Consider the following 19,580-nt stretch of genomic DNA (forward strand, 5'->3'; position numbering starts at 1 on the left):
CTGTGTTATCATCCTGTTTCTGTACAAATCACTCTGGGCTGTTGAGCTGCTACCTGCTCTGCTTCGACTGCTATATGTAGACTCCCGTTACGGTATATGGCCCCAGCCAGGCTTTCATGGTCACTGAAGGACCTGTTCATTCGTCTCGTGTGAACAGGCCATCACATTCCTCCCAAGCATTCTTTCAGTCATCCTCCTTTCTCCAGAGCCTCCCACTTCAACTTTCAGCTCACAACAGGTGACTATTTCTTCCACTTTCCTGAGACAGCTGAGGCCACATGTGTTTGCTCAGCACCCACCCTTTCAGCCAGGATCTACCCATAGAACTTCATCCCTCCTCTTGTGCTTTCTTCCACCCACTCCTGTCTCTTCCGAGACTTTGATTCTCTCGCTCTGGAATTCTGGCTCTGGAATTCAGCCTTCTCTACTGGTTCCTTCTCAAACAGCATGAGTTCTGCATTACTAAAACAAACCTTAAATTCTTGCCAACTTCATAAGCCCTTGTCCCTCCTCCTCTACCCCTTCAGAGTCAAACCACTTGGAAAGGCACTTCACACAAACTGCCTTCAGTTTGCCTTGTGCTTTCTGCCCTCACCATTCTAGGGAAAGTATGAGCACCAAAGTCATGACTGATCTAATTGTTACTATTCGTGATGTTTTTCTCAGTTCTCGTCTTCCATGAGCATTTGCCATATTGAATTCTAGCGAAATGTCTTGAAACACTTGGTTTCCATGAAAAGGACCCTTCTAATTCCCCTCCTACCACTCTGATGATTCCTTCTCAGGCATTTGCTCGGCTCCTTACTCTCTCTGGCCCCTGAAATGGAGACATCTCCACAGAACTGTCCTCAGCACCTTCCCTTTTACTCTCAACAGCCTCTGTTTCAGCAATTACTTTTATTTCTAATGAGTGCTTCTCAAGTTTCAGTTTCTAGCCATAACCTTGTTTGAACTCCAGGTTTCTATTTCTAGTACCTGCTGGAATACCCAGTTGGATGGCCTGGTGACATTTCAACAGACTTGGGACAAGAGGCATACCAGAGATCTTTAGGTCCTTGAGAAAAAATAATTTGGTCTCATTTCTTTTTAATACTTCAGAGCACCTAGCACTGTGCTTTGAACATTCCAAATACATAGTACATTGTTGCATAAATGAATGAAGGTAAAGATTCTGGAGTTATATTCACTGAAGTGACAGTTCAAATTGTGGGTATAGATTAGTTCTCTAAGGAAGAACAAGTTGGGAGGTGCAGCCAAACACTGGAGACAAAGTGAAAAATGAAAGTGTTCGACTAATGCAACGGGAACATATAGGGAAATAGAGGGGTGTGTTAAAGGGTGGTCAAGAGGGCAATGGGATAAATGCATTAAAACGGTATAGGACCAAGTGAAGTTATAGATTTCTTCAAAGAGCAAGTTTAGTAAAGTATTAAAGATGGAAGCCACAAAGGAAGAATAAAGATTGAACAAAAGTGGGATAAAAATGGAGGCCACAGGTGTGAAGCATTCCTGAGAGAGAAGGGGAATGGAGGAAAAGAAAACTCAGAAGAAGTCAAGAACCGGGTGATTTCACTCATATGTGGGATAGAAACCTGAAAGCAATAAATGAACAAATAAGACAAACGAAACTCATAGACGCAGACAACAGTGTAGGGTGGTTACCAGAGGGGAAGGGTCATGGAGGGGAGGTAGAAAAGGGAACGGGGGTCAGATGCATAGTGATGGGAGGAGACTTGACTTGTGTGGTGAATGCACAATGAACAGATGACGTATTACAGAATTGTATGCTTGAAACCTATATAATTTTATTAACCAACATTATCCCAATAAATTTAATAAAACGTAACAAGTGGAAAACTCACTACACTTTTCTTAATATGTATTAGTACATGAGGTATGAAATAGACGCTTGTCATTGGTATGCAAATATTTATTAAGTGCATGCATGCATGAGTATGTGAGAGAATTAATGGAGTGAATCATATTGAATATGAGAAAAGTACCATGTTTTGATTTCTTTTTGCTTAATCAGAAAATTTGCACCTTCATTTCTGTGTTGTGGGTGAGTACACAGATACACACATACCTATAGGTGACAAAGTTGACCAACCCGGTAAGATAAAAACTGATCTCTTTCTATCCTATTGCTCTTTTACCTGTTGTTATGGGAAGGGACTCACACAGGATGATTTAGACTGTGGGGAGGGGAACATTTATGAATAAATACAAGGGATTTTAATTTTCATATGATTGTTTAAGTGTAAGTTATAACCCCTCTAAGTGGGTGGCCCCAAGTGGCTCCCATATGGATAGTTTATTTTATTAAAACTAATTGTTTTGCATGTTTGGAAAATGTACAATTTTATCATCACAGAGAAAAGTCTGTACAATATCATTAAACTATGAAAAGAAAACATGACTGACGGGAACAAAGAACACCTGAAATCAATAAGCATCTATTTACTGTTCTTCATATAATGAGAAGCAGACACCAAAAAATATTTTAGATATGGGCTTGCCTTTTTTTTAATGCTATGAAATTCATGCTGAGTGGAGAAAACTCACTCGATTCATTCAACTTAGAGTACATTTTCAAGGTGAATTACTAAATTCCAAAGAGCTGACCTTCTAATGAAGGCACTGATGCAAGCACGGAGTTGGTGGAAAACCCTCAAAGACATAAAAATGCATAGATATATGATCAACGAGGGACGAATTCTGAAGGAATTATCACCAGATCTCTAGCACAAGGCATATCTATCGAACATGCGTCCTACAGGCTTTGATTCCATTAATCCCCTGACAAAAGACATCGGGTAGAGTTCTGGATACCAGGTGTGTAAACACTAAGGGATCCTGATATTACGCTATCTTTCCTGCAGAAATCCGAGCACAACCCAACCAGACGCAGCAGCCAGCTTCCGCTGGGAATGCCACCTACCCCTTTACTACTGGCATCATTACTGAAATGTTTAATGTAGGAGAAACTGAAGGCCAGAAAAGAACGTGCCTGCACTTAATTTCAAGTGACAGCTAATACGGTGCATTAAAGGTGTAATACTATACACATGGTAGTTATATATAAATAGTAACATTAAAAGGGGTTACAACATCCCTAAGACATTTTAAGTCTAAAACACTTAAAAAGCACATTTGCACTACAATTTATCTTAAATTATTTTAATTGGTTTCAAGAAGGCTTCAGATTAGTGATGGGCTTTGACTCTTTTTGATTATGAAAGAGAAACACAGATGAATGCTTTTCAGGCGGTCTGATGTCGTTCATCCCCAGGTAGACTACCAGGTAACCCGTGTTACTTAAATGCCATTAACTATCAAGGAATGGTATCTTCACATATGTTTTATGTAAATTTTATTTTCCTAAAGTTATCAGTTCTCTTCATAAATATAGCTAATGCAGAATGTCCTTTTCCCCCTCTTTTGTTCCTTCTATGCATTCATTATCCAGGAACTTCTTTAAAGAGAAAGGAGGGGGACAGGGGAGGCAGTGACAGAGTTTGAATACTTAGCAACCATTTTACTGTTGAGGGTGTGTGTGTGTGTGTGTGTGTGTGTAAAATCCAGTTACATTCTTTAGCTCGATTACTTACAAATAATTTATCTGAAGTAGAAAAAAATGAAGTAAATCTGTCGGTTGTGGAAGGTTTTTTTTTCCATGTGTTATCTAGAGATAAGCCAGCCTGTACTATTAGATTTCCACTGACATAATTGTGCATGAATTCTGATCTGATTTGGTATTACATGGTGCAAAAGGTGACACGTTTTCTCTAATATACCCCATTAGAAAGGAAAGAAATTGCCAAAGTATGAAATCCGAGGACCTTGATTCAGAAACTATGCGACTTTGAGGTCAGTGCAATGGAAAAAAAGAACTTGTTCAACCACCCCAGGCACTGAAGGTTGTGACAAGCAAACGTAATACCCAGGGCACTTATTCTGCTGGATAATCAATAAACTCTTAACACTATCAGACTGCAACAGCTGTATATGCGTTTATCATATTGCCTTGTATGTCTCCAAAATATTCAAGTTTGGAATCACAGAAAATACAGATGCTGGCCCCATTCCCAAATCACTGCTGATCAGAACACTCAGTTAAGACACCAGAACCAAGAAATAGCATTTATGCTCACAGCACGCTAGACATTGGTTTTTAACATCCACGTGATGCTACCTCACTACAGCAGGAAAACCTCAAGCTCCAAGGAGCCCTCAGGAGAGTCTTGACCGAGCTACTTACAGTTTCTCCAACAAACTTTTTAGAGATATTAGTGATTTTTAAATCCTATGAGAACTATCCTTGAACAAACTAGTAAAACACCAGATGTGAACTGTTGGCAGTTTCAAATTACATTTTCTAAAAAGTAGGAAGGCTTATGTTTTAAGAAGAAAATGTTCCTCAACCTCTTTTCTTCACTTGACTTTTTTATTTTTGCCAGCCAGAGAGTAAGCAAAGCCTGACTTCCCAGTCACAGGGCAGGGGCGTTTGTCTTCCCTCATGGCTGGAAGACAACAGATGTCCATCACAATTTAAATAGGAATTTAAGAAGAATTCCTTACAACTCCTTTCTACTCCCAACTAGCTTCAAGGGAGAGCTTAGCCAGCAGGTGAAATTTTGGGACCGAACCTTTATCTATGAGCAAAGCAAAAGATGTAAGTAGCCTCTGAGATTTCAGCAGAACAAGAATGACAATTCATCTATTCCTTGACTGTGTCTTATTTTGTAAATAAAAAACAAAAAATAAATAAAAACATATAAGATAATAACACTTGGATATACTGAGCAATTTGAAAGTGCTATGTTTGAGATAAACTAATTCGGCACTATATGCTGATAAACCTCAGATAAAGAGCGAGTCTCCTGGTAGGCAATAGGGTCCACTTTCCTTAATACTAGACAGCTGTTAGAGAACCTTTTGCTCTTTGGAAATTGTGGCTGATTTTACTTTCCAAAGACAGCCACATAATATCTCCCATTCCTTAGTTCTCACTCAGTATGATGTTGACACTCCTGATTAAGAGGTAGAGCCGAATTCGTCCTCTCTTTGAATCTGGGCTGGCCTTAGTGGCTTATTTGACTAATATTAATAGTATATGCAGCAGCGGTGACTTTCTAAGAATCTCACGGCAAGGTCATAAAAAAAACCTTGACCATTCCACTGGGTCTCTTGAAACACTCACTTTGGGATTTTCTCTCTCGGGACTGAGCTGCCATGTTGTGAGAAGCTAGCAAACAACCACTCATCATCAGAGGGAGGCATCGTGAATATTCGGCCTGGCTGAGCCTTTAGATGGCCACAGTCCCAGATGTCTGTCTAGAACCACAGGAGAGAGCTGGGGAAGAACTGCCCAGGTGAGCCCAGTCAACCCACCGAATAATGAAAGAATATCAGATTATTACTTTAGTCATTAATGTGTACATGCGTGTGTGTCTTATGCTAAATATAGTGAGCTCTGGAGAAAGACTAGGGTTTGAAGTTTGATTTCACTTTTGTGACTTTTAGTGAGTTGCTTTATGTCTCAGAGGTGTCAGTCTTTTCATCTAAAAATGTAGTGACAATAGTAGCTGTTTCTCAACTGACCCACGTTCCTCCAGCATCATTATTTTTCTGATGACTCTTAGATCAAAGCCAGAAAAAGCATGGTTACTAAACTACCTTTTGCTCTGAACCAACTTTTGAGGCATTAAGTATATTTTGCTTCCATTTACATTAATACTTCTTGTTTTTACATTGGATCTGTACTTACTTATTGGGATCACACTGGATAAAAGGCCCTGTATATGGACCTATTGCAATCATCTTTCCGAATGCTCTCCTAAGACGTAGTGCCCAGGGAAAAGAGCACTGGGCAGGCACATAGGGTCTCTACTGACCAGAACGGGCTATGGCTACGGCGACGCAAAACCGCATTCCAAGTGGCCTCGCTGTCATCTCTAGATAGGTGGACAGGCTTTGCTATAACAGGACTGGGGAGGAAAATTAACTAGAGGATTTATTTTCTGACCTCATTTTCTTCACATCAGACAAGTTATCTAATTCCTACACTTAGCATTTCTATTAGATATGTTAACTTGTTTTTAGGCTCAAGTACTTCTCCATTTTCGTCACATTAACTGATCTCTAATCTTAGCTACTTTCCCATTAGTCAAATTAATGTTCCTAACACTGACCCGTGGGAATGATATTTGATAAGTCAGTGCACAGCATTATTGTGAACATTAAATACAGCAAGGAAGGGAAAAGGAGTTAGAAACATGTGCCGTGCTGTACAAATGTAAAGATGTCTCAGCCGGGCATCTCCTGGCCACGTGCAGGCCTAAATTCCTCTTACTCTGTTCAACGTAATGTTTAAAGTAATCTTATCACAGTTACTGTTAAAAATCTCTTTCAAATTTGTTTCTATTCTCATTATGACTATTCAAGTGCAAGATGCCATTATTTCTTGCCAGGGCCACTGTGGCACCTCCTCCCTTTGTATTCCGTTCCCTGCCCAATGGCCCACTTTTTCTTCTTAAAGAACAAGTTCCACCACCACAGTTCCCTCCTTCGGAACCGCATTTGATCCCTCATTGCCTGGAGAATATAATTCAAGTTCCTCAGATGATGGGTAAAGCCTTCGGTCTTTTTTAAATATTAATACCTTTTAATGGTTCACACTGTTTCTTTTTTTTAAAGAATTATAACAAAAATACATGGAATTTAATATGAGATTCAATACATTGGACAATCACAGAATCTACACAAGACAAGTTCATAAAGTACAATCCTTCTCACGGGGCCAGAACCTTCCATTCCACTAAGCAGAGAGAACCACAACATGATTTGATGTGATCACCGCATCCTGCCTATTGTTCTAGTTTCAGAGACTGGCAGACCTGGAGGTGAGCAAATTAAGAAAACAAATAAAACAACACAGTCAACTGCCTCAGTTTCCCTCTCCACTTTTTCTTCTCTCATTTTTGTCATTCAACCAGGTGAGATGAAGGTGTGAGGCACAGCCCTGGCGGATGGTTCCCTGAGGTGACTGAGAAAAGTACTTTGAATCGACTATTCAGTGTTGTAGCTGAAAACTGTAAGTCGATGGTTCCCTGAGGTGACTGAGAAAAGTACTTTGAATCGACTATTCAGTGTTGTAGCTGAAAACCGTAAGTCGAGGGGAGGGAAAGAAAATGGAGCTATACAAGACTCGCTGGTGTCCACAGCATGGGTTTGTCTTCGGAAGCTTAAATGTGCCTTTCCAGTGTCCTTTTCCTCCAATCCCACCTGAATTTTAGGCTCCTACTACACCACGTACACACCACGTACTCCTTGATGTGACACACCACACTTCCTCTTACATTCGCATTCCTCCCTCAAGACCAAACTAAATGCCACTTTCAGCCTTTGCTGACGACTCTGTGAAAAGACACCTTCCTGATTTTCCCCACCCAAACTCTCTCCAAAACTTTATCATGTTTCTCGCTGCAATATAATTACTGGTTTACATAACCAAGGATCCCATCAGACAGTGACTACTGAAAGCCCATATTGCGTCATATTCATCTTTGTCTACTCAGTGACTGGTCCCTCAATATATGTTCATGGAAAAGAGTATTTTTCAATCAGAGAGACACAATAACAAAATGGTGAAACCCATATATGAGACTGGGCTTCAAGGTGTGAGGGTAGGTAGGTCTATGAACTTAGAAAAAGGCATTTTAAATCCTTTCTGAGACTTCGATTTTTATAAAAATTTATGTTTTATGCCAAATTATAATACTAAGACGGTGATTCACACAGAGTGGTATGGGATGGGGTGACGTATCTGTCAGCATAGACTAAATTATGTTGTAGTAGCAAAGGCCGAAATCACAGAGGCCTACAGAAACACAGGTGTCTCGCTCACACTACGGGCCCACCAACAGGGCTGGTGCCATGATGTCTTTATTTCGGAACTCAGGCTAATGGCAGACCCTCAGAGTGAACAGTTCTGGCTGCATTTCAGAAGGAAAAGACATGGCAGAGCCCAGAAGTACTCTTGAGTCTTCTCTCGGGCAGCAGCATGAGCTAGTGAAAGTGAGTTATATGTCAAACCTGAAATCAGGAGGCAGGGAAAGATGTCTTGAAAAGAAAGGAATCTACCCAAGATGCTGTTGAAGGTAAAGAGGAGACATTGTTACTACTGTGTTAGACCCTCTAAAATAGTTTCCTGTTGGTAGGCATTAAAAAAAACACCCCACTAACATAGTTATAGTCATACATCTGTGTTTATTTTGAGTCTAGCTTAAGTTGAAATTTTAAAAGTTAGTAGCATAAAGTTTTCAAATCCATTGGTTTTGTATTAGTTATGGAGGGCGATGAAACATAAGAAGTACAGTGTTTCTTGTGTGACGAGATCCTGGCCAATGGAAGCATGGAACCAATAAAATTGAAGGAGTACCTATCACTGCCTACTTTGGAAATCTATTAGACATTGTGGATTTTTGAAAAATAAAAACATCTTGATTTTTAAAGACTTGGACCCTACCTGGCTTTGGATTTGCCCTAAAAAAAAAAAAGAAAAACTTTTTTTTTAGTTCATCATATTACCAAGAAAAATAACCCACATGCCACTGGAAATATTTTGGTGAAGCCACACTTTTCTTGAAGTTGTGTTCTCACCAAATGATGTCAACACTACAAGAATTTCTGACATTTGCTTAATATTTCCCTTTGGCATGTAACCTAATGAAAATAGATACCTGCGTTTGCATAGCCAACTCCTGTTGGCAAGCTATTACAGTCAAGAATTCCTACTTCATGAAGTCCTTTAGAATCTGCAGAGTCAATATCGTTAGCATGGTAAAGCCTTTCTTTGCCAAACAAACTTTCAGGCAGAATAAAAATCTTGGCACTCTGGACTCAGATGGAGCATCTGTGATGCTTGGCAACACATCTGGTTTTACTGCTTTGGTGAAAAAACATGCTCCTCATCTCAACATACAGTGGTGTCAGCCGGTGTCAACGCCTCTGCCAGCGACACTGAAAAAAACTGTGTCTATTTCTACGAACGTTGTCAACCTCCTGAGAGCCAGGGCTGACATGCTGCTATTTCGAGAGGTTTTGTCAAGAAATGGGAGTGCGGGAGGAAGTTCACTGCTGTAGTAGAGAAGTTAACTAACTTTCCAGAAGACCTGTCTTGACACATTTGGTTGACCTTCAAATAAGAAGTTCTGCTTTTTTGAGGAAGAGGAAATCCAATTATTAGAATAATCCAACAAGAAAAAGTCCATTCATAGTTTGCTTTACTTGATGGATATTCTTGCCAAATTATCTAGTTAAATCTTTCCATTTAAATTCTCTTAGCTTAGCTGCCACTCTGGAAGGGCACAGAGGGCAGACATGCACCCGAACATGCCAAGGCTGGCAGGGGCAGTGCGTCTGCAAACTGGAGCGAGGAGTGACGAACTTGGCCAGTTTGCTTACAGAGAGAAGGATGGAAGGATCGCTGGAATCATTAAATAGAACTCCTTGAATGCTATTTCTGTCTCCAGTGACCTTAATGTGAAACCATGAATATACAGTCCTTTTTTTAAAGAAATAGTGTAGTACTAATGATGAAGACTTTCCCAAAGATGATCTCCTTGACACAATGTGAATTCGACAAGGGTTCTGGAGGACTCCAGGAATCTCACTATGTCTCACAAAGCCTCAGCGACTCCCAGGTTGTTTGTTACTCTTCTCTTTCGCCAACTCAGTGTTTTCCAGCCTGATGTCTGTACTTTGTACAGCATCTGTACTTTGATTTTGTTTTTCCTGGAAAACCTAGTCTTAAGGAAGGGCAAAGATGCCAAACTTGGAAAACCTGAGTGTTAGTACTGGCTCTGCCACTTATTATCTGTATCACCTTTGCCAATTCACTTAAATTGGGCTGAACCACAGCTTCCTCATTTTAAAATGAGATTGAGCTAGGAGAGGCAGGGAGAGGAGGGGCTGGGAAGGGTTGATGGCCAGGGGCTGCTCAGAGGATGGCAGGTCTCATGGGCTCTCCTAAGTTCCCTTGGCCTACCAAGGGAGTCCTGGGATGAGAGACAATGAGGCCCCGAATCCCAGAATTCCACTAAGAAGTCTGGCTCACACCATTCATCAATCAAACCCCAACCCTCCCGGGAACCTCACCAGTCAGAGTCACAGTGCTGCAGATCCTCTCTCCCCGGGGACTCAGCCAGGTGCGGTGTGTCTGGGCTGTGCTTAAGGACTATTTGGGGGCAGCACTAGCTGAGGCCACAATGAGGATGTGCACTGCACATGTACAGGCCTGCCTCCTCCAAGGAGGCATAAGGCCACAGGGCAGAGAGGCAGCCTTCTGAGGCTCACCTGTCTCGGGCATCCTGCAGCTGTGTGTTGCTGTGAGTCTAGATTAAGCAGAGAGTGTTTCTACCGTCTTGAGGTCAGTGAGCTCTTAGCTCAATGGATCTAAGCACCAACAGGTCCCCAAAAGAAGGAATGGACCCATCCCCACTTTTTGCCAATTTTATTCTTATTTGCTCTTCTTCCCAGAAGGAAACAACAAAAGGAAACAGCCCACTGGGTTGGCTGCATGTCCGGCTGCCTCTCACCCCAGAGCAGAATGAGGAAATAAGTGAAACATATTGCATTATAAAATATACCTCAGTTTACACCTCTGGTATGAAATGTTTCCTATAATTTTTGAGAGGACATGTCTGATTTGTTTATTATAGAACAGTTATATCACAGCCTAACAATAGATATAGACAAGGAACACAAACATTGCTCCATTTCTGTTCTAGAGCATGGGTGGGTCTGGATGGTTGTAGCAGGCAGAACTGTGAGATGGCTGCCAAGGTCCCACGTCCCAGGGCATTGCTCCTGTACACTCCATTCCCCCTGTGTGTGAGGGATCTAGAAGTATGATGGGATAGTCATTCCCATGATTGGGTTTTGATGGCACATTGACTTTTAAATGGGAGATTATTTTTGGTCAGCCTGACCTAATCAACAAGCCCTTAAAGGGAGTAGGCTCTTTGTGAAGAAGGAGTTTTGAAGGGTGAGAAGGATTTGACAGATGGGAGGGTCTCCACTGATGGGTGTAAATTTGGAGAGGGTCATGGAAAGTGGTCACTAAACGGAAAGCTGACAAGAAAACAAAGGCTTCAGCCTTCTAACTATGAGAAACTGAATTCTATGGACAAACGGAATGAGCTTGGAAGGGGACTGTTCTGTAGAGCCTCTAGACCAGAATGCAGCTTGACTGATACCCTGAGTGTGAGACTCTGAGCAGAGAACTCTCCTGAACTGTGCCTGGACTTCTGACCCACTAAACTGACAGCTAATAAATGCATATGGTTTTAAGCCTCAAAATTAATGGTGATTTTTTTATGCAGCAATAGAAACTAATAAACTAATAAAATGGTGTTCTACTTAAACATGATTTGGGATTTTATTTAAAGGAGATTTTTTTCTTGTCTTCTCTTTCCCTGCTTTTCTCCAAAGCTTTAATCTGTTTTCCCTGCATGCAGTTATTTTATTGAATAAGAAAATGCCATATTGTCAGATTAAAATCTTCTCTCATATCATGTATCAGAGTTATCTTTTTTTCCTCCCTCACAGTTGGTTTGAGACACAAAGATGTATGCACCTTGGGTATATTATATACATGCTTAGGGCTGGAGAATCTAACTGGAAGATACAGATTTCAAGAATTAAAGCAAACAATCTGTATTTTGAAGTAATTCAGATATGTTTCATTCACTGCATTTAGTTTATCTTGATACACAGTAACCTTGACATAATGGTTGAAGAAAAAAGGAAAAGCAATGTGAGCATAAACGCCTGGACATTTTAATATCTTTTACCAATAAACATTACTAGAATGCCATGCATTTGAGTCCTTGCCTTTCCTGAGGAAAACCTGCATTCTATCTTCTGCTTCCTGATATTGCAGCTGGGTCCCATTATAAGGGGAGGACACACCATGGGAAACATGCCTAAACTTTTTAAGCTACAAAACAAAAGTTGATATTCATTAATTAGATGTCTAAGTTATCTCGATTGACCACTGTATTATATATAACATAGTGAAAAACACCCTTATACGGCTTGTTGATAGCTCCTCCTAGGTAATTTAGCTAAGCCTTATTTACAAGATATTCTATTAACCACAAAGTCAGGATTTGGCGTCCGGTCAGAAATCAGATCAAACTGTGACTTTGTGGTTGGTGGCTGAAAAAACTCTCTATAGCGAAGGGAACTGAGAAACCAGTATGATGTCTTTCTAACATTTAATTGCATCTCCGGCAAAGCTTAACACAGCATTACTACATAAAGCAGGTAAGCAAAAATATTAACAAGCCAATGATGTAGGCTAAAGTCAACAATGGATTCTGGAATGAAGAATAAGTCCAAGGATCACAAACCCTCAGCTGTTTTAGTAAAAAGGAAGAATTCACATGCCCAAAAATACCCAAAAGGCCACAATGTACAACACTTAAGATCTAGGGATCCAGGTAAATGATGACTGAGCTTTTACCACCTTTACCCAAAGTCTTCCCAGGTGCTAAAATCAGCACTAAAGAAAAGCTATTACAAAACTACTATGTTAAGTAATTATATCTTGGTCTGCTTCAACTTCTTATACCATCTATGTAATTATGTTGAGAGAAAACACTCCAAGCTCAAATGAAATAAATGACTTCAGTTTATGCCCACACGGACCTTGTCAAGTAGCCAATGACTTGCCCTTTCATTGTGAGTGACTAATATCAATGCTGGCTCTAAAGAAAGACACTTTTCATAATCGCCCAACAATCTGCTAAGTGAAAACATATGGATAAGCTTAGGCAAAGCCTGCCAGGGGTCTTTGCTGAATGGAAAACAGGTGCTCTCATTCTGTGCCATGTAATACCCCATTTACCCCCAAGTCCAAAGGTTATAGGACTAATAGTTGCCTTGTGGTAATCAGGGAAAGCCAAGACACCAGCCCTGGTGAAACATCTGGGACATATTTTACATACTTGCAACATATGCTTCAGGTTCAATTAAAGTGAGGCTTTGGCACATTTATTAATCTTTTTTACTTTTATCCTATAAGAGGACCCATTGACCTGACCCTACTATTATACCATATGAGAAAACAGAGAAATAATGAGAGCTAGAGGTCAATACCTGCTCGTATGGCAAAAGATACATTTGTTTTCTCATGAAATTCCATTATGCATGACTCTATACACAAACTTTAAATAGAGGAACCAATGAATTTTTTAAAGTAGGAAATTACCCGTCTCCCACTCAGACACACTGATAGCCAAGGCTTGCAGCATTCACCACTGCAAGAGCTGCTCCAGAGAAGCTGGAAAATAGAAACTTGAAGAATCCTTTGGTATTTCCATTTCTTAGAGTAAAAACTTTGTTCTTCAAAATGTCCACTCTAAAAATATTCCCTCTACTATGCAAGCCCCTAAAGTCTACTGTAAACTATTACATTTGAGATTTTCTTTCTGTTCAGATATGATTTTAATGTTATAAATCACATTATGAATTTAAAAAGAAAAATCTTATATATCACTCAAATAAAGGACTGGATTTATGAAAAACAGCTCACAGTCCTTCCATATGGAAAACACAGTGTTTGTTGGCATCCTGTACAGAAGAATCCAGTTGAATCACACAGTAATTTGGGCACACCTTTCAATTAACTTCGGTAACTAGGTCTAAAAATGTGTTAAAAAGGGGGGGTGTCAAGTTCAGACAACTCAACACTGGATTACAAAGGGACTGGTGCTGCTTCCACCATGGCATGTCCTACTCGGCATCTATGTTTTGGTAAGCTGGCTAACCAGGTGTGCTATTGATTTTCCACTGCTACCATCCTCTCTGTTAGAAAATGACCATAAAGCAGAGATTAGTGGTATAGAATATCAACAAATTGGCTATAAAATACAGCCTGACTTCAAGCAGGGACAATTGAGGCACTAGACTTCACTAAGGGTCTCCATTTATTAACAGTTTTGGGGAAATGCCCACCGCCAGAATGGATCTTCATGGTGGCTTTAATAATAAAGCAGCAACAAGCAAAGGAAAATGGCCATAAATAGATGGCAGCTAAGTGTTTATCAGCAGGGAAATGATGATTCGGAACTGGCACGTTGAGTTAAAATACAAGCTCTCTACAACTCTACAACTGACCTTAACAATAAATCATACCACATAATGCCATAAGTGTATGGTCTTGTTATTAAAAACAAGCACATAGGTGTTTTTGTAGAAAGATTTTTGTTAGTTTATGTTTGCTGATATTGCTAATGACTAAATGATGTACATAAGAAAAATTTTACATAAAAGCTCTATTAATTTAAAAATGTTTGAAAGAGCATTAGTAAGGAAAAAATGTGTGTGTATGTGTTTCCATTTTCTTTTTAGCATTAAATATTAGGGAAAAAATCATTTGGGAGTTAAAGAATCACTGTGAATTTTTTTGACATTTCCAATGCTTGCCTCTAGCACACAAATTCTTAAACTAAAATATGACTGTACATCTCTACTAGAATCAAAGGTCAAGGGTATAAATTAAGATACACCATTTTTCTCCTTCCTTCAGAAAAATTTCACTGCTTTACTTTAACAGAATTCAGATAGATTCTGCTGAAAGTCAAAATCCGGTTTTACATGTTAGAACTAATGAACAAGAGTCTCGCTCGCCCTCTCAGTCCCACCCGAGGACGAGTTTGCCTCTTGAAGTGCCCAACATGACAAACCAGCGTTGCTATCCTCCCTGCCGCACAAGGCCGTTCTTCCGACCCCAGGCGCTGCTGCAGCAGTGCAAGGTCATTCTAATTCCTCCCCTGAGTTGTCCTCTCTCCCCAGGGGACAACCAATCCAAGTAGTCCTAGAAACTAGCTGTGCTTTACTGTAGACACCATCCCCAACCCCAGGAGCAATTGAAAAACAAGCCTCTCCAAACATGCTTTCCTGACCAGGAAGCCACAGGGCCATTCCAAGTCAGGTCTAGGCAGAGGGCAATGAGCACCAGGATTATTTAAATGCCCCTCTGCTCACATGTGTTCCTTTGATCAGCCACTTTTCGAAAATTACAGATGACAATATCCATGTTCAACTTAGGCAGCCTGCTATTTTTCCTCTTCTCTCTTCCCCCAAAGTGTAGCCCGATTTGTAACACTCAAGACAGGACAAATTTTTGCCCTTCAAAACAGTTGTCACTGCTGTTATCTTCAGGAGAGCTATCAAGTTCCAGACAAGCTGAATTATTTTTTTTGTCCCTGGCAGAAAAATATTTGACCCAGCTCTGGACAAAAGCGAAGAGGATTTATAGCCCTCTCTCCCTCTTTGCAACATGCAGTGGCATTGTTAGGATGATAAACAGCACTGTCCAATTTTCTGGACTCAAACACTTCAACTCCTTTGTTAACTGTCTGTGAAAACAGTGTCATGTCTGCATTTCCCCATCCCCAGGTACCCGAGTGCTGGGAAAGATAATTACCTTGTCATCTTTGTCATCTTCTTCTTCCTCGTCCTCTAGCATGTCCTCCACTACCTGCAGACAGAAACAGAAGTCGTTTTCATGCTCTTAAAGGAGAGAATTTTGTTCTGTCACTTTGAACCTTTTGGAAATGAAAACTTTATTAACGTTTGAAACAGATGCACTGTGAGGGAATATTTGATCTGGAGATAGTGATGAGGAAAATGCCATGCCTTTAATTGATTAAAACCAGGGAACTGAATCCCAGTCAGGGGAACCCTATTTGTGTGAAATATTCTGTGACAACCCAGAGAATCTGAAATATGCATTAGGTAAATGAACATTCATTTGAGAGATGCTTGAAATCAGGAAATTTCCTTTTTTACCTACTTTGCTGTCTCTACTTATCAAGCGCTTTAAATTTGGAGCTAGATAAGTAAGCAGAAAAAAGCTCTATTTTTAATTTAGTTTCACCAAACTCTGCTCATTGAATCATGTGGGTGGTCTATGGCACAAAACTAACCTTTCATGGCTCTAGTTTTAATTCTGTGTATAACTGTCAAGCCTTGACTATCTCTGTATTACTTTTTGATTTTGTAGGTTAGCTGATATGCTAACATTAATTCTCTGTGATTTACAATGAGAATGGATGTTATTATTGAAAGAAGATTAGAAGTGTATTTAATAATCAAAGGTGTATGATATGCATGTACGCAGGTGGATATGCACACATGTCTTTTTTTAACAGCTTTTAGTTTATCTCCTTAGCAGAATGGAATAGTCATTTTGGATTTGCCAGATAGTTTCTGTTTACCTTGATCATTATATAAATACAGCCATTATGACTAGGACTTCAGGTGTTAGATTATGATTTTATATACCTATGCACATATGCACATACACATAAACACAACATTCAATGGAAATAAAATTTTTTTAATTGGGAGGGTTGTTCAAGTGAGTGATAACTGATGATTCTATTCATGTCATTTCTAAATCATGTGGCATTTCTACTTTTTTTATCTAGTCTGTATCTCTAGCTCCTAATAAACTCAATAGATAATGTGATTATCAAATATTTTTAGCCTTCCTCCTCAGGGTGATACCTGTACAAGATAAGAGACCACTAGCCCTTCCTTCCTGGGGCTTTATGATACAGACAGGAACACACATAGTCATTGAACAAAAACTTCAATAACTAAGATGGTATCATGGGAAGAGTTACATAAACTAGATAACATACAGGACTCTCAGTTATCCTAATAATTTTTGTCACATATTCCAAAAGCATTATTCGCTTTAAAATAATAGCCCAAACACAAACATCCAGTTCTTATGAACCAATATGGCTCAAAGCATCTAATAACCTGAGAGACTGTTCTTAATTTAATGTCATACTTTCAACCTTCTATTATATGGTTTGTTCAAATTGTCTTGCATTTGAAATTCAGCATTTTGAATAAACTGTAGTAAAACAATGTGTTTTACTACACACGTTGTTTCCAGTGTCACTTGAGAGTTTACTCTTATTTTGGAGACATATAAAGCAATTCAGCCTCAGCAAGAAAGAAGGATTCTTGACCTTCTCTCTATAACTAGATGCAGCCAGTCCATAAGCACCATTATAAGTCCCATTGGCCCAAGGAGCACAGTGCTAGGTAAAGTGGAAATACAAAATGAGTAACACAGAGATAATTCATCTATACTCATATCAGCTCTCAAAAGGCTTATAATCCAGTAGAATTTTAATGAGGACTATAAGATAATTTTCCTGTTGATTTTTAATTTCCTACACTTTTAAAGTACTCATATCATAGGTATACAGACTACAATAGTAATGATGTATAACGTAGGCACTATATGCCAGACTATTCCCAACTGGGCTGTGTTGGAGGTTCAAACAGGAAAAGCAGTCACAATATTTCAGTACATTGTATTACATCAAAAGAAAAGAATTCACCGAACAACAAGTAGTTGAACTAGGACTCAAACCCAGACTGTGGCATAACAGAGTGGGGTTTCAAACCCTACCCAGTTCTTTAAAAAAAAAAGCCCAAAAACCTACCCCTCATGAGACTTTTAAAAATGATTATAATTTTGTATCTCTAATAAAATGATGTTTTAAATTTTAGATTTACAACTAAGTAATTTTTAAGGTTGATCATTATCTATTTCATTTTATTTATTTGGAGGCAAACTATGTATCCATTGACAGACAAATGGATAAAGAAGCTGTGATATATATATGCAGTGGACTATTGCTCAGCCATAAAATATTATAAAATGAAATATTGCCATTTGTGTCAATAAAGATAGACCTGGGACCTAGAGAGAATTACGGTAGGTGAAATGAGTCAGAGAAAAACAAATACCATATGATATTGATTGTATGTGAACCAGAAGAAACAAAATAAACAAAACAGAAACAAACTTATAGACAAACATCTTGATGGTTGCCAGGATGGGTGAAAAAGAGGAAGGGATAAGATGGGCAAATTGCCAGTTATAAAAGCAGTCATGGACATATGAAGTACAACACAGAGAATATGGTCAATAACATTTTAATAACTATGTAGGTATCAGAGGGGTACTAGACTTATTGAGGTGACCACTTGGCAAGTTATAGATATCTAATCACTATGCTGTACACCTGAAGCTAATTCACTATTGTATGTCAACTGTAATTAAAAAAGAAAAATTATTAAAAACAAATAAATAAAAATTATATACACTAATATTAAGGTATACAACATGATTATTTAATATGCATTAGATTAAGTAGTTTTTTGCTAAAGTTACCCATGCAAATCATGTATCAAAAATGTCAAGGAAAAAAATGAAGATTACATTCTTATTCCTGTGTATGAACTCTGACGATACTTTCACTAGATATTATTGAGAATCTTACATGCCTCCCCTCTTCAGTGTTGACCATCACACTGAAGGCGCTAGAAAGTCAGGGTGGTGGTGTTACATTGTGCCCAGCAGACTGCAAGATACATAGTGGGTATTCAAGAAGTATTTGTTGATAGAGCGAATAGATGCCTGCATCATCTATTCTTTGTATTCTTGAACACACTTTTTGGTAAGGTGCCTGTATTTATCTCACAGAACTGAACTAGCTCGCCTGGAAAGATTTGTACTTCATCATGCAGGTTAATAAAAGCAAATATTCAAAATGTCTTCACATATTTGTCTGAAGATACAAACCATGAATATCTAACCTTTATTTTAAGATCTGGAAATCTCCATCACCTTCAAGCTGATTTTCAAAAATTCAAAACATTATTGAACCATAAAACAAACCAAAAGCTTAATTGACACATTGTAAACTGCAGATCTTATGTTCAAGAATGACTCAAAGTGGACTACAGATCCAGGCTCTTCATTTGTGAAACCCACACTGTTCTTACCCTTCACAAGTGGGTAATTGGCTACGCACAATTGCTCCACAAATGTGCAGCCAGAACCACCCAATGCAACCATTTGCTTTTACATTTGGCAGAAGAGTGTTGTGTTAGCGAGAGGCCTTTGTGTTTTGTCTGGCTCTCTGGTGAGGGCTTTCCCTTCCTCCAGTGCTCTTTTAATGTTCCATCATAAACATCTACAAGGGAGGATTTATAATATAGCTGGTTTCTTATTGATGCCTTTAAGCTGGTTCAGAATGTATCCCACTATTATATTTTGCTAAGATGAAGCTTAAGATGGCTTGGAAAACAAAGATAGTAGTAGCACCTCTCCCACAGCTGACTGACAATCCAATGAGGCAATGTATTTAAAGTGCTCAGCACAGTTCCTGCACTGAAGTACTCATAATGTTAGTTATTAAAATAAAATCAATTTACTAGTATTTAGAACATTAAGTTTTGGAAATTAAATCATATATATACAATTTTTCTGTGTTCTTAATAGCATACAAAATTCCAGCTCCTGTTTCACAAACACTAAGAAATACACAGAAGGGCATGGGTAAAGGTGCGGCTAAAGATTCCCCAATTAAAATGATAATGCTTTCACAACTAATTTTCAGGCTTTAGTGGTCCAATGAAATAGATGGCTTTGAAGGCCACAGTGTCTCAGAAGCTGGGCTGTACTTGAAGAC

General features: G+C 39.1%; 1 protein-coding gene across 16 annotated transcripts in view; it reads right to left on the reverse strand.

The window, feature by feature from the left end:
• MCTP1 (multiple C2 and transmembrane domain containing 1) overlaps nucleotides 1-19,580 on the reverse strand; it is a 493,900-nt gene that overhangs the window by 51,433 nt on the left and 422,887 nt on the right. For all 16 annotated transcript variants that reach the window (XM_053663569.1, XM_053663564.1, XM_053663565.1 and 13 more), the window contains one exon: nucleotides 15,500-15,553. In XM_053663569.1, the coding sequence (XP_053519544.1) occupies nucleotides 15,500-15,553 (54 nt within the window). The remainder of the gene's footprint in view (nucleotides 1-15,499; nucleotides 15,554-19,580) is intronic.

The sequence above is a fragment of the Artibeus jamaicensis genome, unplaced genomic scaffold (assembly GCF_021234435.1).
Source record: "Artibeus jamaicensis isolate MK-2021 breed Jamaican fruit bat unplaced genomic scaffold, CSHL_Jam_final contig_3214, whole genome shotgun sequence".
In the NCBI taxonomy this organism is placed as follows: Eukaryota; Metazoa; Chordata; class Mammalia; order Chiroptera; family Phyllostomidae; genus Artibeus; species Artibeus jamaicensis.